The following is a 23,497-nucleotide window of genomic DNA, read 5'->3' as shown; positions in this document are numbered from 1 at the left end:
GTTCAAGGATTAGTCAATTTTCTTAAAAAAATCCAGATAATTTACTTACCACCATGTCATCCAAAATGTTGATGTCTTTCTTTGTTCAATCGAGAAGTAATTATGTTTTTTGAGGAAAACGTTCCAGGATTTTTCTCTTTTTAATGGACTTTAATGGACCCCAACACTTAACAGTTTTAATGCAGTTTAAAATTGCAGTTTCACAGGACTCTAAACAATCTCAAACGAGGCACAAGGGTCTTATCTAGCGAAACGATTGTCCTTTTTGGCAAGAAAAATAAAAAAATGCACTTTTAAACTACAACTTCTCGTCTATCTCCGGTCCTGTGACGCGCCAGAGCGACCTCACGTAATACGTCATTACGTGAAGAGGTCATGGATGACGTATCGAAACTACGCCCCAGTGTTTACAAGTGTGGAGAAAGAGGACCATTCCGACGTTGTTGTATGTCGAATGATACTAATTAATGTCTTTGTGTCAGTTTATTGTTTAAAATGGTCCGCAAATGTGCGTTTCATATATGTAACACGTGACCTCCCTACGTCAATACGCCATTAGGTCGTGCTGGCGCTTTCAGGACCGAAGATAGACGAGAAGTCGTGGTTAAAAAGTGCAAATTTTTTATGTTTCTTCCCAAAAAGACAATCGTTTCTCTAGATAAGACCCTTATGCCTCGTTTGAGATTGTTTAGAGTCCTTTGAAACTTCAATTTTAAACTGCATTAAAACTGTTAAGTGTTGGGGTCCATTAAAGTCCATTAAAATTTGAAAAATCCTGGAATGTTTTCCTCAAAAAACATAATTTCTTCTCGACTGAACAAAAAAAAGACATAATTTTGGATGACATGCTGGTGAGTAAATTATCTGGATTTTTTTTAAGAAAATGCACTTATCCCTTAAAGTCCATGTAAAATCAATTTAAACCTTAGATATGTATCGCTGACACGTTACAAAGACTGTGAAACATGTACTGAACTGTGGAGTTGGATAGTTAAGCAGTTCTTCACAATTTCTGAGTTGAGGATTTTTGGGGCAGGCCTAAAATAATCATGGCTTGATGATGCACCGAAGCTTCCGAGCATGGCCCCGCCCATAATAATATAAGTAGAGTGCATTAGCGTCTGTGAATCAACTGCTTAATCGCGAGCTGGCAGGATTCCCACGAGTGGGCGTGGTTTCAGTGCTTACAGCAGACACGGCCCCAGCGTTTCAGAACAAAGAATATTTTTCCAAGATTTTAATAACTTATTTTATTTACTTGGTGTTTTTAGCATTCAAATTTGGCTGAGTGGTTAATAACACAACAAAGTCAGAACACATATTTAGTATTGCGTTAAGCAGACACAACATCTAGTTATTCTTTGATGAATAAATTGTATTCTACGTGGGTATGACCCACTAAACCATTATTTCATAGGTTTTTTAGGTGTAAACCGCATTTACATTAACCCGGTAGCTACTGGTGGAAGGATACTTGTAGCTTTTGCTCCAGAAGTACAACGCACAAGTGTAAAAAGTGAACTTTTGTTTACCCTCAGCAATAATCGGGCAAAACAGGCCTCTGCCTAAAGTGATAAATATTAAGCGTGAACCTCTATTCCATTTCTAAGTGATAAGATTTCAGCAACAAGTCAATAGCTGTGACATCGCCTCCCGTTACAGAGGTGTTTTGAGATGGTATGTGGGCAGCTGACTCAACAATCATTCTTTATTAGCAACAGCATGAAATAAACATGTTGAATAGGGTCCCTGAAGAGCCACTGTACTCCAGAGTTTACCTCCAGCCTTTAAAAAAAATCCTGATCAAATCTAAATCAAGCCATTTGTCTGGAATCGCCTACTTCTATACTATATTATGTCAGAAGCCTGTGAAATGTACAGTATTGTCTGAAACCTCAGTGTGCAAAAAGAGTATGTCAGAGATTTCGCAGATGGTCTACTGCTTCCACCAATAATGGACACTTTTCTATCCCATGAGGTCATAGGAACTGAGAAGCTGACAAATTCAGAAAGTTAAAGGTCACATTCTTCCTGATCCCATTTTTTAAACCCCAGTTAGTTTGTAATGTTGCAATAATAGAATAAATAATACCTGTAAAATGATAAAGCTCAAAGTTCAGTGCCAGGCGATATACTTTCTTAACAGAATTCGCCTTTCAAAGCCTACAGCGAACGGCCGGTTTGGACTACTGCCCTCTACTTCCCGGCTGAATGACGTCAAAGCAAAAAGTGTTTGACAAAACTCTGCCCACAGGAAAACGTCAGCTGCCAGCTAAGCTAACATCAAGCTAAGCTGCTATCAAATCACAACAGATTAAACAAGCTACGCAATCAGAACTCGGTACGTATTTCTGAAGGAGGGACTTCATAGAACAAGGAAGACATCAGCCTGTTTTGAGGACAGTGAAAACGACCCTATACAGATAAGTAAATTGTGTGGAAAATAATATGTTTTTACATGTGAAACATGAACACGTTATACTGTGAACTGTAAACACAATCAAAGCTTCAAAAACACAGAAAGAATGGGAACCTTAATACAATAAAAATACAGGAAAGCTGAGTTGTATATAGACGGTTTCACTGGACGCATGCGTGTTGACGCGGTTGCTCGTCTAACCCGAGGTTAAAGCGGCCGTTTTCGTGATCTCATTTTTCAAACTTTAGTTGGTGTGTAAGGTTGGTGTTAGAGCATAAATAATGCCTGCAAAATTATATATATAAGAATTTTTGACTAACCTCTGCCCACACGAATACGTCAGTCGCCAGCTAAGCTAAGCTGCTATCGTATCACAACAACACACTAAACCAGCTACACAATCCAAACTCATTACGTATTTCTGAACAAGTGACTTCATAGAACAAGAAAGACATCAGCCAGTTTTTAGGACAGTGAAAACAACGATATAGAGATAAGTCAATTGTGTGAAAAATATAGATTTTTTTACACTCGAAACAGAAACACGTTATAGACCGTTTCATCTGACACACGTGCGGTGACGCGATTACGTGTCTGGTCAAACTTTATTTCCGGTTTCTGTTTGTTTAATGGTCTGACTAGTTGCTGAAACTGAACTCTTAAACAAATACCTTGTCGAAAATAACAAATGTTTTGGTTTCCTAGGTAATCTGCCTGTTGTTTATTTTGCTTGTTATATAAATAAACTACTGTAAACGGATTTTGTTGTTATTTATTCTTAGCGGAGTTTACCAGTTTGCCACTTGTTTATGTTGTTACTGCTTATACCGTCTATATTGTGCACCGTAAAAACAATCAAAGCTTCTGGACCTTTAACTTCCGGTCTCTGCTTGTTTACCGGTCTGGTTAACGACTAAACTGATCTCTAGAAAAATACCTTGTGGAAAATAAATGTTTTATTTCCTTAAGATGAGGGTAGACCGTGAGCATTCATAACCGGAACTGTGCGGATTTGGCAGTCAAGCAAAAATTCAAGGATCTCTAGCTAACATTGCATACATTAATTTTACTAAGTAATGTTAGTTCAGACCTGCACTGATTTTGGATACAGGTCTTTAGGAACACTTGAAAATTATAGACAGGTGGGCTGAGGAGCACCAACCCCCCCCCACCATTTATTTAAAATTACATTTAAAAAGTTAAACACTAAAACCCCATTCACACAGCACTTGGATCCCGAAAAACATCCTTAAAAAATGGACAGAGAGCCTTCTGTGTAAACACAAACACGTCCTTTAAATGTTCTTGGTTTGCTCCCGTAAAGGGGACCTAGTAACATTGCCGTTACATTTACGGAACGCGTCCTGTGTGAACAAAAGGCAGAATAGAGCTACTGCCTGCTTTCTGCTATAAATGACAATGATCAAAACAAGTACAGTTCTAATAAATAAAACAACACGCATAAAGCACTGCCTTTCAGAAACATGACTGACATACTCAATGGCTGGTTGAGATATGGATAGTACAAGGCAGTGTAGAAGATTTGTGTTGCCTCAGTGACTAAAAAAAGGCTGTTTTAGACACAATGACCCCATCTGTTTTCAGTAAATAATGATGGAGTGTCTGACAATTGCTCGGAAACAATACTTTTTGCAATTCTGTTTGGCAAAAATGACACGCATCACCTTTAAAAACGCTCCAGCATGTAAGCATATGGTTAGTGTGTAGGGATGGGCACGAGTACTCGATTGCTCGAGTACTCGAACGTGGCATCGATGATCGATCACGAAAACGATGATCATGTGGGTTTATTTATTTATTTATTGTGGATATGGCGGCATTTGGGTGTCTGGTTAGCGTTACGAGCGCATGTGGTAGTAAAGACTGGGTCTGGAGATGCGTGTTTGACGTCGTGTCGAGCTACGCAGACCGACGTATGACATCAGTAGCATTACCATGCGTGATTCAAAAACAAACAGATTCCGCGCGACCGCGCATCAGCAACCCGCCGGTCTGCGTAATGCGCGGCAGCCCGCGAGCCCGCGAAGCCGGTCACACCTCACATCACTGAGGCACTATGCTTTAAAAGGATGCCGTGATCTTCGGAAATACAGTCAGTCAGTTGCAAAATGTACAGCGCTGTCAAAAGTTCAATGGGTTATCATCTCATATTTAAACATCAAATGTCAAGAGATACCAGAGAGCCATACGAGCATTACCATTACATGTTGACTGAGGTAAGAGGACGACACGACACAGCTAAATGCTAAAATGATAGCAAAAGACTTAAAGCTGCTTAATGTTATGAAGCTTGTGCTTTGACTGGACGTGTTTAAAAGTGCGCTGTTTATGATGCACATCCACAAAGGGAGTTAAACTTTCTTTTTTTTAGATAACTTAGTTGAAAACTTAGTTGAAGTCTTGCATTTATGCAGATAGATGGACGTTGTGCATTTGTGTTGTATAAAGGCTTAATATTATGCAGAGTGCGTCATATAGAAAGCGCTTCGGTTTGTGTTTGTTAACCCTTTAGTTTCATTCCATCACGCAGCTTTTCCTGTTTCTGTTGAAAACATTTAATTCATTAAAACTCTAGTATGTGTTCATTGTTCTGTCATAGTTTTTTCGAAATTAAGTTTTATTTGAGTGTTTTTAATAAAAATATTTTCATTTTCACCATGACGTGTAAGCCCCGCCCCTTTGATTGCCCCGCCCCCAGTTAATCGAGTACTCGTTCTTCAGACCTATGGATTAATCGAAATGAAAAAATGACATAAATGCACATCCCTATTAGTGTGGTCTGTATATTTGGGCTGTTCTTGTGTAAATGCCTGCGACTCTATGATTAACCACAAGGCTTCTAACATGAGAGCTGGCACGAGGACGTGGATGAATGGTTTCTGGTAACTACATTGACTTTTATAGAGGTCATATTATATCTCGCATGACATGTTTGTGATCACTTACCCAACATGCCTGGGTTGTTGGTACGGTTGATTGGCTTGGGTGGAGGGAGAGGGGGATGTTTGGGAGGTTGAACCGGGGCGTTGCTCATAGAGGACGGCGCTGAGGAGGTGGTGAGGGGAACGGCACCCTGCGTGCTGACGCCAGCCGAAGAGACATTTCGTAGAGTTTTTCCGGTTGTGCTGACAGCCGAGGAGGAGTTGGACGAGGCTGAGGAAGAGGAGAAAGCAGCAGTGTGGTTGTGGACAGGGGTGCGTGGCAAACTGTTGACACCGGGTTCCGGGGGGGAGGTCAACAGCCACTTTGGGGGCATTACAGATTGTTTGGGGGGCAGGGGTTCCCGGAGCGTGTCCCTTTGAGCCTCCGAGTTAGGAACATACTGATTGCTGTCAGACTCTATATAGGGAAAAATAGATATATATTCAATTATAAAGAAAATTAATTTTAATGTGTAAATGAACACACTGCTAAAATGTCATGGATATAACTGGAAATAAAATATGGTGTAAGAGCATGACACAGAAAGACATCGATATAACGATAATAAAAGTAGTCTATTAATAGTTATAATAAATATTAGCAATAACATAATATAAATTGCTAATATCTGAGAAAACAGTATTTCAGTAGTATTTGATATACATGTCCATAGCGTAACAGGTGCTTCCAAAATTGATCTCGACTTCCAGCATGCCTTAAAGGGATAGTTCACCCAAAAATGAAAATTCTGTCATCATTTACTCATCCTTACATTATTCTAAAACTGTATGAGTTTCTTTTTACTGATGAACACAAAAGAAGATATTTTGATAAATGATCGTAAGCAAACATTTGATTGTAACCATTGACTTTCATAGTAGGAAAAACAAATATTATAGAAGAATTGTGATAAATGATAAAGAAGATATTTTAATAAATGATGGTAAACACACAGTTGATGGTACCCATTGAATTCCATCTTTGTTTATCAGTAAAAAAATCATACAGATTTAGGACAACATGAGGATTCGAAAATGACAGAATTTTTCATTTTTTGGTGAACTATCCCTTTAAGCTCGAAGTATAGTTCAGTTTTAACGCATATGCAAGAGTCCACATACAGTGTGCGTAATGCAAGTTTCGTCATCAGAATAGTGCCGGATTTGGTAACAGCTCATACTTTGTACATGAGGTCAGGAGAGCATGGTCAAGATAATGTATATAGGTCAGGAAAGGCATTGCATTTTGTCCCAATGTGCATGCGTCAAACGTCTATGTACACATACGAGTCAAATACACTAGCTTTGCACCGTGCACGTACATTAAATACAAACTATACATAAAACACAAACTATACTCCAGGCTTTTTTCTACTGTCCACAGTAAGCATGTATTAGATTTAGTACAATTTTGTCACTACCATTGCTTGTCATATCACTTCTGGTCCACTAAAAACAAGATTTTATCGTAGATTTAATTTTTGATCTGACTGCCTTGAATATGTGTGATGCATTTCAATGAGTAAAGAAATCTGATTGTTCAGCAGATGGTTTAAAGGATCTATCTTAGCCATCTAAAGAAGTAAAAGTCTTGTACATCTGAAAGCTTTCTTTAATCTGCCAATCAGCTGTTTCATTCTCAAACAATCCTCAATGTTGATGTTTTAAATTCAATGGGATTTATAGTATCTATATTACTTCCAGGTGGAAGAGAGAGACACATAAAGTGGATCTATTGGGGAAAAGACTCAAAAAAATAAATGTGCTCATCTTGTTATAAAATGCAGGGGAGTATATTGAAATAGAGCCTGAATAATCTAAATCAGATCAGTCCTAGTGGAAGGACAAATCGGTCTCCAAAGGAAGGGTTTGGGACTAAATGATAATGTTCACTTTGAGGAGGATTGAGGTGACAGCGGTTTATTAATTAGGAAAGAGCAGGAGAATTCAGCTTAGCTGTGCTCACTTCCTAAATAAGAACCTTAGCTGGAGCAGGACCCATGGGAACACAGGCACACTGTCTCCATTCGGTCCAACAGAACAGAAAATGACAAAAGTATGGAGAAAAGACAGGAAAAGTGACCCAAAATGTCTCTTGTGTTGCATTTAGGAGGTTACTACCAGGTGTAAACAGTAATGTGTCTCACCTGACTACTTATGAAGTTGTGATATTATGGCGCTTTTCCATTGCATAGTACCCCACGGGTCAGGTAGGATCAGCTCACATCACTTTGCCATGGTTAGCTTTTCCATCGAGTTTAGTAACATTTCGGAGTGGGAGGGATTAAAGGCGTGTCGTTATATTTGCGCTGCCTACTGCTGTGACATCATACATGTGAGAGCGTTGTTGGAATGCTATACGTTCCCATACATTAATTTATTCCTCAGTAGGGTGGCCATTCGTGCCAGTTCCGCCGGACACGTCCCGAACATGTTTTCGGGTTCGTTCTCCGGAAGTCGCGTTGCTCGACCCCATACGTCATCAAGGTTTATTATTTCGGGTTTAATTTAAAAAAAGCAACCGTTACATTTCAAGGTAACAATGAAACTACAATGATTGTATGTCTTAAAATAAATAAATCTTAATTTTCTAATGGATTTTAACTAAAATGTGAGAACCTCGATGACGTATATGTGGTCGAGCAACGCGACTTCTGGAGAACAAACCCGAAAACATGTTCGGGACGTGTCCGGCGGAACTGGCACGAATGGCCACCCTATTTCTCAGTCCGCCACAAAATCTAAACTGACCACCACAAATAGATGTTTGCACATTAGTTTATCACTACCTCTGTCTCACATGACAGTTTTTGTACAAACACCTGCGGCATCAGTCGACGACGTGCTCCGCTGAGCCTCATTTAAGTTGCAAAATGCTGTGCATGCAACGTTAGCATCGCAAATGTACCGCCACAAACCACAAGTCTGGAAAAAACTGGTATGGTTTTCCTGATTCTCAACATCTGGATGTTTTTCACCACTAAAAGAGTTTGGGAACTTAAAACAATGCACAGATGACAACAGGTTTGCGCGAGACAGCGCACGCACGAAGGTAAAACTAATCTTGCGATTAGCATAACGCCCGTCACGATTCTCTCAGACCAATCAGTTATCTACAGTGTTTTCACATCACGTTTTAGTATCAGCTCAGCTCGCTTGGAAAACCAACCGAGGCGGTACTAAAAAAAAAGTATTGAGTACCCAGTGAAAAAGCACCCAAAAGTAAGCAACCCGACCCGAACCGTGGCGTACTATGCAATGGAATAGCGCCATTAATAAACAGGGCCATAAACAAAGAAACTACACACCTCGCCGACCTCTTCCATCCTCAACTGACGAATGCCGGGGAAGTGTCGGCTTCCAGTCCGAATCGGGACGAGTCCTGCGCCCATCCTCGGATGGGGCTTTCATTAACCCTGGTCTTTTATCCATATCAGGGTGTAATCGTCCTCCTTGCCAAGCCATATTAGATTTCCAGTCCTCTGTCCCCGAAGCCCAGCCGCTTCTCCTGCCTTCCCTATTTTCGTCTTGACTGGACACCCGTGGTCCCAAAGCCCCACGATGATCTCCATCAGAGGGGGAACGGCCCCTCCGGTCGTCAGGTTGTGGCAGCCAGACGGGATTGACCCTAAATTCTGATTCCGAGGGTGAATGAACTTGCTCCAGACCTCCACTAACCCCACCTCCTCCTACAGGCAAAGTGTGACCATTCTTCACATAGGGCATCTTATGGCTATGAGCCTCAACTGCTTCTGTAAAAATATCAAGTTTACAAAAATTGCATTAGAAATAGCTGCAGTCAAGATGATGATTGGTCAAAACTGTGCTACAATACATAAAAGCCTGACACATGTTCACATTGCTAATTCGTGCATTGCTGTGCAGACTTGTGAAATCCTTTTAAATGAGGTTAGGAAGAAACAAAGAAGCCTGTGGCTCTGATAAAGTAGAGGTTGTTTTACCTCAAACATCTCATAGAGGTTACAAGAGCAGCTCACGTATAAATAGGTCTTCAAAGCAGCCGGTATGACTTTTAAAACTTTTTGCTGCTGGGTGCAATTTGCTCTACTTTCTTGTCTCAAGAATAACGGCATGCCATTTTCTTCCCAAGTATAAACAAGACATCAAATATACATTTCCACACTTTGTCCGACTCAAAAAGTGCAGAATTTGTCTCAGTTCTTAGACTGCTGTCACATGAAGGAAGCTTTGATGATATACAGCCTCGCTGGAGTGCGTGTCTATCTTTGTCGCGGGATATCTGACAAGCGGACAATGTATCAAAACAGCTTTGAGGCACAGAGCAACTGTGATTCAGCAGTAATTGATGCCACCCATTTTTAAATCATTCCAAATGTTTGTTTTTTTCTATAAAGCCTGAGGCCTTTTTGGCAATCTCCAATTCCCTTTACAAATCACAGTGGGAGTATAACATAAGGAATATAGTGACAAATTACAGGAGCAAACCTCCGCCTGACACGCATATATATTTAGCTTTTGACACTGTGGCATAGATAATAAATCTTTTGACACTCACTAATTTATTCGTCTACTAATGGTGTCCAACAGTTAATATGTATATGCATTACAGAAATGTTCTGTAATTTTCTAAATATTAAACATTTCCATCATGTCACATTATTTATTTTGCTCATTTTAAACATTTATGTAACATAATGGCAGACAATGAATCTGCAATCTGTGCATGCAAACACAAACAGGCACACACACGACATAGATGCATGCGCACAGACACACGCACACACGAGACACAGACGCATACACACAGACACACATTCTAGTTTCCATTAGTTGTGGGGACATTTAATAGACAAACTGTATTCCATTTCCTTCCCTAACCCAAACCCCAACCCACACAAAAACTTTCTGCTATTTCAGATATTCAAAAAACATCAATCTGTTTGATTTCCTCTTGGGGATTTAAAAATTTCCCCACCAGGTCAAAAATGTACTTGTATTCCTATCTAATGTTATGAATACCAGGTACACACACCATTCTCCGGAAGCTCTTTAAGCACTCCTTGATCTATCAGTTCCTGCCTTGGTCTTCTCATCGACATCTTTCTTTCCAAAACTGTGAGGGATACATAAACACAAAGAGATTAATTCACCACTACAGATGCAGGGTTTACCACACCTTAGTTAACTTCAAATTCAAGGACCTTTCAAGGACTTTCCAGGTCCAATACCCTCAAATTCAAGGACTAAATGTGGGGACACATTTCAAGTGAGAGCAAGGTTACATCGTGTTACCTGTTAAGATACATTGTTACAGTTCCCTTGAGGGAACTCACGTTGCGTCACTGTGATGACACTTTAGGGACACCTCCACGGTAAGTGCGTCTAAATATGTATATCGGATTCAGCCAATGGTGAAGCTTGATGACAAAGAGAGGGTGAAGCGGGAGCCAGGAAGTATATCGCTATCGGAAATATTGCCAAAGATGGCATTACAGGGATGCAGGAAGTATGGCAAGGGAGGCACAGCGTCTCATTCCCTTCTCAGGGAACAACAGTTACATACATAACCCCAGACGTTTTCATGTGTCAAGCACAACTATGCAAAAAAGCATTTTGGCTGAATCAACATTCACATACAGATGATATTACAGTGGTCCCACGGGTCCTTGAAATTTTGTGAATCAGGGCGAAAAAATTCAAGGCCCTGGGAAGTTTTGAAAACATATATATATATATATAAAGATACGGGGTCATTGAATGTGCTATTTTGTGCAAGAAGTTTTCTGGAAAAACTCCATATAATTCCCTGTGTAGTGTAGGATAATATCATAAAAATTCTAGACTTTTTAAGCACACGTGCTAAACTGTTCGCTTTAAATGCTTATACAGTGTTCCCACACCTTAGTTAATTTCAAATTCAAATGACCTTTCAAGGACTTTTTTCAGGTCCAATACCCTCAAATTCAAGGACGAAATGTGGGGACACATTTCAAGTGAGAGCAATGTGTCATTGTGTTACCTTTTAAAATACATTGTTACAGTTCCTTTTCGAGGGAACTCACGCTGCGTCACTGCGGTGACACTTTGGGGGGACGCCTCCAGGGGTAAGTGGAATGTGAATGTGTATATCAGATTCAACCAATGGTGAAGCTTAACGACAAAGATAGGGTGACACAGGAGCCAGGAAGTATACCGCTATCTAAAAATATTGCCAAAGACGGCATTTCAGGGATGCAGGAAGTATGGCAATGGAGACACAGCGTCTCGTTCCCTTCTCAGGGAACAACAGTTATATACGTAACCAAAGACGTTTTCATGTGTCAAACACAACAATGCAAAAAAGCACTTTGGTATTAATCATGTACCACTAACAATATGGGAGAATGCTCCAAACAACATTTATATTGGCAAATGAAAAGAAAACAAACATTAACGTGTGATCTAAGAAAAAGGAAAGGCTGCAGTAACACTAATATTTTCCTACAAACACATAACAAGTACAGAACAAAGGACCTTCTGAAGTTTCCTGAAACCTCTCGCTGCTTTTCTTCTTTCTCCACTTCCAGGGTTTGAAGATCTTCCCGAGGGTGGAGAACTTGCCCTTGCGTTTAGGGGGTGGGGTGCCATCCCCCGGTGTACCCCCTTCACTCCCTGTCGTGCTGTGCTGATGGTCACCTTCATCTGGTGAAGATACAAAGAATTAGAGTCCTGGCTGATCAGCCAATCACAGGGCAGATCACTGATTAATGATCAAAGCTATGGCTTTAAACCACTTGGAATATTGCACAAGTCATGAAATCTTTGTACTTCACTATTAATATTACAAAATATTTATGTCGGGTAACTTGTGCCCTCAAGTTGTTTAGAACAAAGGCAAGCTTTTCTCATTGCTTAACATGAAGTTTCATCATTTCTACTTTTAATAACTGAGAACCAGTGGTTAACATAACTCAATGTGTCCTGATGTGATGCATTTTATATAATATGTTAATAAGTTTCTGCACAATAGATACATTATATCATACAGCCCCATCAAACGTTAACAAAACACATGCTTTACTACAAACATGCTGTCACGTATGCATTTACTCAGCAGCTGTGTCCTCGCATGTGTGCTGGCTTGGGCCCAAAGACACCCTAATGCAAAAACACTTGACACCACAGCCTTTCTACAACCTCAATATCAAAACATAATAAATTGCTGAGTCTCACAAGAGTCACTGTTGTCTTAAACCCCAACAAAGTGTTTTCTGCCAGCTTTCGTAAGAAGGCAAACGGTTCCCCATAACGGACCCAATCTCAGCATGGTGAGCTGGCCGGGAGCCACCGTTTCCCCATGTTACACACTTACATTCTTCTCAAACCAGCTCACCGCCAACAGACTCATAATCTCACATCTCTGGCCAGCTGAAGTGAGTGCTGAACGTGGCTTTGAACCTTCGGTTCGGCTGGGCCTCACTGTACTCTTTGTATGCTAAATTGTGGCAGACCAATATATTATGCCGATATTTGGAATTATTAAATTTGTGGATGGTGTGAGGTGGAAGATACACGAATATTGCATGGTAATAATAATAATAATAATAATATTTGAATTCATATATATCTCATACATTTTGAGATGTCAAAATTAACGTTAACATTAACGGGTTAACATTATTTATTTTAACACCACTGATTTTATTTTATTAACGTGTGATAAACGCAACATGCAATTTCTGTTTGATCCTTGACCTAGCTCACTGTTTGATAAATAGTAAATAGTCATCAAACATCTAAAATTATATTGATTTGTATGTTTTCCTAAATGCCTAATCTAATACAAATGAGGCGTGTCCATCCACTTGTGCGTTTGAGGTTTTGGTTTCAGTTTTAAAACATGCAGGAATTAGAAAATGAAGTGCAGGACTTGCTTTATGTTAAAGGGAACATATCATGAAAATCTGACTTTCCCAAATCTGACAAATTTCGTAATTAATTAAAATACAGTAACGAAGGAATGCTGCATAGTGTAAACGAAGTAAATGTAAAATTAATTTTTTTCCACCTCGGAAGGGCAACTTGAGTCGAGAAGGGCATATGGGCAGTTGCCCGGGCAACCTGAGCAACCCCCCTGTGCACGTCCCTGATAACCAGTGATTTTAAGGTATGGATGCAATGATTTTGTTTTTGAACCTAAAAAAAAATCTTTAACTGGATTTTTTATTCAAAATTATTTTTGCTGACTCTTTCACTAATAATAAACATACATTTGCATAAAGCATCCCTATTTGTCCACGTCCATGTTAAGAAGAATATTAAAAACTTGAAAAGTGTTAATATCAACAATATCAACCTCATATCAGGCAATCAGCTAAATTGCTTTTGGAACATTGGTATCGATATAAAAAACTACAACGAAGATGGTTTATCATCATCATAATTGAGTACAGCAAGCAAACAACAACAACAACAACAACAACAACAACAACAACATGTAAGGATGGATATTAATTTCACATAATTACACGACTCAAGACATTAGCAGGTTTGTTATTCCCAGATACCAAACGCTCAAATTTAATTACACACGGTAACCTGGATGCTGCAAATTATTTTGACAGGTACAGTGTAATATTACACAAAATATATAAATAAATATGTTTTTTAATAACATGTATGACATTATATTAACAAATTAAATTAAACTTCATAGCTTGTTCGTGCCATTTGAACGTCTTCTCTTAAAACCAAAAAACGTTAAATATTAAAATCAATAAGTAATGTTCCTTACCTTACTTATGAGGTAAATAGCCGTGTAATAAGGGGGATAATGTATTACTGCTCATTTATGCGATAACAACTGGCTGCCTATACATTATCCCTACTTAAAGAAATATTCCATTTTCTTAAAAGAAAAATTCAGATAATTTACTCACCACCATGTCATCCAAAATGTTGATGTCTTTCTTTGTTCAGTCGAGAAGAAATTATGTTTTTTGAGGAAAACATTGCAGGATTTTTCTCATTTTAATGGACTTTAATAGAGCCCAACATTTAATACTTAACTCAACACTTAACAGTTTTTTTTCAACGGAGTTTCAAAGGACTCTAAATGATCCCAAACGAGGCATAAGGGTCTTATCTAGCAAAACGATTGTCATTTTTGACAATAAAAATAACAAATATACACTTTTAAAGCACAACTTCTCGTTTAAATCCGGTCGTGATGCGCCAACGTGACCCCACGCAATACGTCATGACGTCAAGAGGTCACAGAGGACAAACGCAAAACACTGCCCCAGTGATTACAAGTGTTGAGAACGAGGACCGTTCCTACGTTGTTGTATGTCAACTGATACTAATTAAATGTCTTTGTGTCAGTTTATTGTTATGGTCCGCAAATGTGCGTTTTATATATGTAACACGTGACCTCCCTACATCACTAACCAATTACGTAAGGTCGTGCTGGACCAGATTTAGACGAGAAGTTGTGCTTTAAAAGTGTATATTTGTTATTTTTATTGTCAAAAATGACAATCGTTTTGCTAGATAAGACCCTTATGCCTCGTTTGGGATCATTTAGAGTCCTTTGAAACTCTGTTGAAAAAAACTGTTAAGTGTTGAGTTAAGTATTAAATGTTGGGCTCTATTAAAATCCATTAAAATGAGAAAAATCCTGCAATGTTTTCCTCAAAAAACATAATTTCTTCTCGACTGAACAAAGAAAAACATCAACATTTTTGGTGACATGGTGGTGAGTAAATTATCTGGATTTTTCTTTTAAGAAAATGGAATATTCCTTTAAAAGACTAGCAATACACTATTATAACAGGACCGATATTTTTAGTGGTCAATATTGACAGACAATATTAAACAATTATATTTTTTATGAATGTTCAGTAAAAAACATTGTAGAAAAGTATGCCTTCATTTCTTTTTTTACTAAAAACTTTGAACTTTTATAATTTTGTTAAAAGGCTGCAATAGTTCGCAGTCCCCCACTACCATAAAAAAGTCTGAATGAATCGGTCTACCTGGACTCCAGCTGTCATGGCAACATGTTTGAAAGCAGCAAGCCATAGAAGTGCACACTCGCGTTTCCGCTTGTTGTCTTCAGCAAGGGAGTGATAAACAAACCACCAGAATTGAGAGCACAGAAAGTCAACTATTAATCCTAGAGCACAATGACTTAACACAATATTATATCGCGAAAACTCAAAGTTTCTTCAACACATGGGACGTGTAAAACCTCAAGTATGGCTTCCTAGTTGGATCCATCCAAAAAAATAAAAAATTCACATAGACCACCAGCGGTCGAGCAGATATCCACAATCAAAGCCTGAAAACTCAGCCGTAGCATACACCCAGTAGCTCAGTCTTTGTAAAAACAATCAATGACGCACATCCACCAAGTTTGGTGAGAAAACAGACCAGCGCGTTATGTAGATATCACCCAGCTGCATTACACTTGAACACGAGAAGCCAAAGCGGAGATATTAGCCATTAATGGACCAACCATCAACCAGCGGTTAGATCAGTGAACTGGATGAAAACAGATCCGGAAGACATGGCTTTAAATGAAACCGTGTAGCTAAAGATGCCACTTAGTGCGCAGGGTGTTTAAAGACCGATCTGTGTTGAAGCTGTGCGTTAATGGCAGAGAGAGATTCACATTGCCTCGGACAACTGAGGGGGGGATGAGGCCTAGGAAACAGAGGGAGGAAACGGCACTCCACCCTGATCCTGAAACAGGGAGGGAGTAAAGGGAAGAGAGCAAGAGAACAGAGAGGACCCCCTCCCACTGTCCACAGCTGTGTAAAAGAGAAATAAAAGAATATAAAAAATGTAATTACATTAATGTGCACAATATTGCATAGCCTTGCACTTTATATTTCAAAGCCAATTGTGGTTTGGCAGAATGAATCACTAATCATTTAAAAAAGTGAATGACTACTGTATCATTATGCTGGTTTTACAGATTCTTATGGGTAAAGGGAGTTTATGTACGAATTTGTAACAAATTTGTATAGCTTATATATATATATATATATATATAGTACAGCTTACAGCTTTGTAAAGCGTATAGCAAATATGCTTACAGAAATAAAATGTGAAGCTGGACAAACTCCAAATCATTCTGTAAAGCATCCCGCTTTTGCGCCGACTACTTATTCCACTATAATGAGCTCAGCTTACCCCTCTATTGGGCAAGTGGTTTGAAGGACCCTCTGTGCTACATAACCTAACCAGACTGCAACAATCAAGCACTTAGAGGGAACAGCAAGAACTCCAAACCATTTAAGGAAGAGCACCACTGTCTTCTGAAAAAACAAAGCTGACAATCTCCTCTACGGCACAAGCAACAACGCAATTATTTCAAATCATTTACACCACACACAGATAGCAGAAAATGTACATACTAGAAACAGAATTAGTAATTTAAAATAATATTTAAAAGAAACCCACACAAATCAAAGCAAAGTCAGCATTGGTAACGCGTGCATAAAGCTCTTGCCCATGTACCGGTGACTGCATGCATTAGGATGCATCTATATGCAATTTCAGAGTTACATGATTTAGGTGTGTACGTCAAGCAGATGAGAGGAAGAGAGAGTGGGCAGTTGTGTTGTCGGTAATAAGGCAGGAGCACAGCTTGGAGCAGCCGGTTTCATTATGTAACAGTCTGTTTCCGCCGGGAGAAACCATAGAGAGTCAATCACTGCCCTGTCGCTACATAACACCTCATGCATTCTCATTCTCATTCTCGCCTTGTTCGAAAAAAACCCTTGTAAAATCTTCAAATGATCTAACAAAAAGCCAGATTAGGAAAACAGATCTAAGGTGAACGTTAGGAGTCAACTTGGCTGAGATTAAGCTCCAGTTGTAGGAATAAGTAAAAAATGCTTCTAGTGAACTGACATTTCGGCAGCTGAAACAAATACAGTGCCGACAGAGGCAACAGTGAGCTGAGCACAAAGAAGTCTGTATTGTGAAATGAAACCTAGCCATACTGTTTGGAGGAAGAATGGCACAGACTTGATTGCTTCCTCTCGGCAGTAAGCGAATGTCAGCTGTGCTTTGTTGCCTTGTTTTCCATCACTTTTGGTGTCATCTCACACCCTGTACTGGAGAGAAGTTGAGTCATTATCAGGGTTTTTCCTGGCTCAAAATAAGGAGTAGGGGTGCTATCCTGATGCACACATGCATGTGTACCATGACTCAACAACACATTTTACACACGTTTTAGTGTGTTTAATAAATAAATGATTAAAGAAAATTACAATTATTAACTTTTTTATTTTATAAAACAAAATTTATCAACTCTTTTCCCGCCGTTGACGAGAATTTCTGGCTTTTTGCAATACCGCTATTGTCCACCAACTTATACAACCCGGAAGTAACGCTTCATGTGAAAGAGAAAGAATTCTGTGTATGTTTTAAGGATCGCTCTGCATCTGATCTCTATCAAAAGTCATCTAGAGAAAAACATCTAGAGTAAAAAACTAACCCAGTAGTGCTGCAACGGATCGCAGTTTATCAGTGATCTGTACGAATCACGACCCATGTTTCGGCCCGCATGTGATTCATGGATTAATATGCAATTTTAAAAAAGGAAAGTTTATCATTTGAACGCGTTTCAAAAGTTTGCAAATGTTAACATTCAAGTGATTTTAAACAATTTAACCACAAAAAGGCCCTAAAGTGAGCAGTTTACTTTACGCACAAACGCATGTGCGATTGAATGTCCGGTCCAGCTTCAGTCAGAGGTGATCATCCTTCAAAGATCAGCAGATTCAGAACTCTTAATGTGTAAACTTTAGATAGTTGCGTCAATGTATCTCATACTGTAGTGTATTAAAATACATTCGGCTAATAGAGCAATGAAAAACAATGTAACGTTTTTATGTGGGACGAATGTTTATGCTGCGCCGTTTGTAATTCGCCCTCTGTCTGTGTGCGCGCGTGTGCGTAAGGGCACTCAATACTGCACACACGGAGAGACGCGTTTCAAAAAGCAAGCAAACATAAAATCTTTCTGTTCTTGACAGGCAACATACAAACAAAATTATCTCCACAGTATTCTTTTTCTAATAAAAACATTTAATTATGTATAAAGTGTGTATAGAGAAAAGATTTGTTCTAAAAGAGACAGTAACCTCAATTAACCTACTTAAGTCTGTATCATCATTGTTTATCAAACAACCCAAGACAAAGAGAAAATCACTTCTGAAGCTCAAAAAAAATTATAACTACATTTAATTAATACAATAAATACAGTGTTATTATTTAATTGATTCAATTTCTATACCTAATGATAATTTTAGACCTTACTTAATGTGCAACTTTGTTCTTTTTTATAAATGTTTGTAATTTCTTGATTTGTTATTATATTTTTCCCATCCTTTTTTTGGCCAACCCAAAAAATTATTCGATCCATGCCTCAAAAACCGCAAAGTGATCCGAACCGTGAGTTTTGTGAACTGTTGCACCCCTATAACCCAGGATAGTTTAAAACATGGAAATCGATCAAAGAATTATGTTTACCCATGGTTAAAAATAGGTAAACAGTTTAATTAGAGACAGGTCAACAGGTCCACTAAAATCTATTCCTTTTAAGGATAAAGAAGCACAAAGATGACCAAAAACAAAGACATGGAAGAAAAATTTAAGTTTCAACCATGTTTTCAAAGTCAATGTTGATATTTTCCATCTTGAGGATGTTTTGCTTCAGATGTCCGAATAACACTTTAAATTATTTTAGGAATGTATCATGTTTTTAATCCTTGCATGTTGATCAGCTAGGAGAAGTGAAGCAAACAGCAGTGATGACATTCTCTACAGAACCACAACACCACCACAAACTCATACCCATTTGTGAACAAACACTTATTTAAGTGTTGTGAAGGACCTAATGTCATAAATAAATACACCTGCTCAGACTTACAGGTAATCTGAAAACATTGAGCATTAGTGGCACTAAGATGATTGGAAAAGGTCCAAAACAGCAGTACTCAGATAACCATCATCATATTATAATAAGTCCTGATACATTTCTATATTTAACAGTATATTTTAAAAACTTCTTCATAGGTGGATGAACTTAGTTTTTCACTTTTCCAAAACTCCACAGTAATTTCACAGGACAAAAATGATGAAAAATACTACACAGATCTCTTTAAATTCCAACACCCCTGCCTGCCTTCTCCATGTCTGGTTTCCTTCCATTTACAGCTGATAACCACTGCTGAGTCATAGCCAGATCCTGCTGTGTTGAAGTCAAGCTGAGGCGATGCTTGCTGTTAGCAGCTCTGTTTCAAAACTTAGTGAGCAATTTCATTTTCGCTCACAATTCAATATTGGTCAAACACACACTGCAACACTCTAAATATATATAGCAAACACAAATATACATATTTGACGATGTTTTTAAGCAGTAAACCATGTCAAAAGATGTTATTTTAATTGGCTACACCTTTTGGAATAAACTGCTCCGCCTCAAGGTTTTGTAAACAAAGCAGGATCCAAATGTGCCGACTCACCCAAGTGCGTGTGAGAGTTTTCAGGCACGGTCTCTAGGGCTAAGGTCTGTCCCATGCTCCAACCCCTAAGGAAGTCCGTGTTCAACTTCTGCCCAGGTGTAGCTCTGTGGACAGCAAGCCAGCTTAGTCTCTCCAACTCGGGCCTTCCGAAAAGCTTAAAAGAACCCGGTTCCTGTTACCTACTGTCGATCTCATGCCTGTTTTTGCCTTCTAACCCAATACTTTTTACTTTTCTACTTGGAATAGATCTCATGCCAACAGCCCTTTCGCTTCCAAAGACCTTCACTTCTCTTTCGGCAACTCTCTCCACCCCCTCTCTCCCACACGGGACCCTCCCTTTATCATACTTTCTCTGCCTCCACTTAAAAATCGAGAAGCAAAGCAGATCGGCGTAGATGCAGACGGATGCCTATCATTCTTTAAAGCAGAGGTCAAGGTTCAATGTGTGTGCGCGCTTTAATTAAAGGCAGAGGGAAAGAGAGATTAAAGAGAAGTTTAAGGAAAGATGGTATCTGTTGGGCAGACATTTGATTTTGTAGTTACGAAGAATACAGAAGAGCAACTAACATCAGATTAATCATAAAAATATTAATCTAAATACAGCATCATAGTGCTTACTTTATCTCAGATATTATTTGTGAAGTCTCCCTTCCAAAAAAAACCTAAACATTTACATAACTATATTAATATAAACTGTTTGATAATCATATCATATCATACATTGCCACAACAGGAAAATATGTAATGATACATGATGTCATGATGTAAATGTCAAGTGTTAATACCAAGTTTTGGATAATCTAGTGCTTACTATAAATAGTACTTTCTTTATAAGTGGTTATTTACTTGGAAGTAGAAATTAAATTCAGATGAAAACTATATAAAATGGAACGAATTAAATATTCAACAAATGAATCAAGAATTTGGCATCGGTATGGAAACAACAGAGATAAGAACCAGATTGATCCAAGTTTTACTTCTGATGGGAAGAGCCACATTCAAATCCATTTAAAAAAAGATTGGATATAGACACACCTGTGATCACATCTGTTGACTTTACATCAGTGCAGAAAGTTAAAAAATGCAGTAAAAACAAATAAAACCCTTGTGATTATTACACGCCTTTTTTTCTCAATCCTCAACTAAATATTAAATCTATATGTTCAGCAGTCAGTGCATCTAGACTCCTCCTCTGAAGCAGAGGTTAATATACACATTAGAAGTCTTCATCCCCAGGAATTCCAGGAATGCAATTTCATCCAGCAAAGTACATTAGCTTGAAACGGGAATGTGAAGGTACGGAGCAGTGTAACTTGACTATAGCAGAAAACACTCATAATCCCATTTCCTATACAGTCTGTGTTCAACAAAACAATAACAAAATGATCCTGTCCCACATCCCAGAATTAAAGATTCCTTGAATGTATATAAAGAGTTTCGTTGCAAAACGAGATAACTCTGTTTTTAACATTTTTGTCAAAACATGTTTATTATTATGTTATCATGTTATTATTTTGTTGTATGGTGCTACTTAGCTGAATTTTTTAAGTTATGAAGGTTTAAATCAAAACAAACTAACTGCAGTTGAATTGATATTAATTGGAATGCACAACCAAAAAAACAAGATTTCTGAAAAATAAAAAAACTGAGTTTGCAACGAAACTCTTCATATATAAAAGCTTCCTCTATGTGACCATGCTTGTAAAAAAAAGTATTTTTTTGTGATTTACTCTTTTCTGCATGAAATCATCCTACATAATGCAAAGAACATTCTGTAAAAATATAACTTTGATATCTTTAACATTGACTGAGTAAGGTTTTTCAGCATTAACAATGATTTTTCAGCAGTAACAACATAAACAAACGGCTTTCGTGGAACACACGTAACTTCCGGTAAACTCTGCTAAGAATCAAAAACAAAAAGTCCTTTTAAAGTAGTTCATTTATATAATAAGCAAAATAAACAACATGTAGATTACATAGGAATTGTTATTTTCGACGAGGTATTCAATTTAGCAACTAGTCAGACCATTAAACAAAATAAAGTTCTGACCAGACTCGTAATCGCGTCACCGCACGTGCGTCCGATGAAACCGTTTATAGATACTTTTCATGAGCTCTCACTAGATATTATGGACCTTCTAGACCGCAGACAATAATCCATTACGTCAACTGTCATCCAAACACCAACTTCAACACAGCACAAGCCCACCCTGTTTCTATATATACCTATACTTAGAAACATACTGCTTTAAAATAGATTTTGTTTATGTTGTAATAAGCTTGGGCTTCTTGGACTAAACAACATGGATTTCAAAACTATGTCTGAGGCTTCCATTAAATAACAGCGAGCCAAGCACAAACAACCCTTTCTTTCTGTGGTGCAGCAGCTATGAAATCTCCAAACCATGCAATAATAATGTTGCACTGCGCTCCACCAATACAGAGAGACTGCAATGATAGAATACAAAGAAAACAAAAAACATAGCAAGCACAGCAAATGTTGGAAAAATAATAATGAATAAAAATAGATCAATAGCGTTCAACATGTCACAAAAATGTGATACATGTAAAAGCTAAATACACCGCAAACGTGTCAGCAACCATATTTTATTAACCCTAGTCATTTCAGAATCTCTAATACTATTACAACCATTCCAAACCAAGTACCACAGTAACCATACGTGTATGCTGGAAACAAAAAATAAATCAGTGGATCGAGCCGTAGCCCTGCTGCTCTTACTGTCCCACTTACAGCACCTACACTGGGCACTGCTCCAAATAGAGAAGCGAGAGAAGGAGAGAGAGAAAGAGAGAGAGACAGACAGACCTATGACTGCGACAAAAAGTTGGTACTATCTAGAGTATAAATAAACAGGTCAAGAACTGCCCACTTACAGTATGCAGGAAGAGCGGTCTGACTGACATGTAACGTGATCAATCTGTTTTTTTATGTGCTGTTTAGGTGCAGGAGTTATTTAAGATATATTTTCATGACCCTTATGACTATAAAAACAGTACTTTATAAAATCTTATTCGCTGTGGTTGCCTATAGTCTTTCTTGTTTACTGTGCATTAGGTCAGCAAATGGACTGTAGACTGTGGGTGTGCTGTCTGAAGCTGAAGCTTGTAGCTGCCACGACCTGGAAAACAAGCTCCACGCACAGATCTGCTCAAGGTTGGATCCACACAAGTGCTGTAATGTCCTTCCTCAGGAGGGAGACAAAGAGCTCGTTTTCTGCCTTAAATTATTTTGACCAAAAGAAAGCCTCAAAAATGACTTCTGTAGGAATCCATATTTAAAGGGATAGTTCACCCAAAAATGTAAATAATGTCATTAATGACTCACCCTTGTGTCATTCCAAACTCGGAAGACCTCCGTTTATCTTCAGAACACAGTTTAAGCTTATTGGCCCCTCAATGAAAATCTACGTACGGTATACTGTCCATGTCCAGAAAGGTTATAAAAACATCATCAAAGTAGTCCATGTGACATCAGTTTGTTTGTTTTGAAGCATCCAAAATAAATTTTGGTCCAAAAATTACAACTTTATTTATCATTGTCTTCTTTTCCGTGTCTGTTGTGAAGCGCATGCACGAGACTAAAGTTAGTGACTGCATTGAAGTAGATG

The 23,497-nt window shown here is 38.4% G+C and overlaps 1 protein-coding gene across 7 annotated transcripts in view; it reads right to left on the bottom strand.

Annotated features, from left to right (window-relative positions):
- phactr4b (phosphatase and actin regulator 4b) overlaps positions 1-23,497 on the bottom strand; it is a 45,605-nt gene that overhangs the window by 8,735 nt on the left and 13,373 nt on the right. For 4 of the 7 annotated variants that reach the window (XM_065298415.1, XM_065298417.2, XM_065298418.2 and 1 more), the window contains exons 4-7: positions 11,857-12,024; positions 10,376-10,456; positions 8,670-9,113; positions 5,387-5,779 (exon numbers count right to left, since the gene is read on the bottom strand). In XM_065298415.1, the coding sequence (XP_065154487.1) occupies positions 5,387-5,779; positions 8,670-9,113; positions 10,376-10,456; positions 11,857-12,024 (1,086 nt within the window). Of the gene's footprint in view, positions 1-5,386; positions 5,780-8,669; positions 9,114-10,375; positions 10,457-11,856; positions 12,025-15,359; positions 15,995-19,865; positions 20,165-23,497 lie in introns of those variants that run through there. The other 3 variants (XM_065298413.1, XM_065298419.2, XM_065298414.2) reach the window with 3 other exon arrangements.

The sequence above is a fragment of the Paramisgurnus dabryanus genome, chromosome 13 (genome assembly GCF_030506205.2).
Source record: "Paramisgurnus dabryanus chromosome 13, PD_genome_1.1, whole genome shotgun sequence".
Lineage (NCBI taxonomy): Eukaryota > Metazoa > Chordata > Actinopteri > Cypriniformes > Cobitidae > Paramisgurnus > Paramisgurnus dabryanus.
Note: the sequence above shows the minus strand (reverse complement) of the source record. Positions and strands in the feature narration are given on the sequence as shown.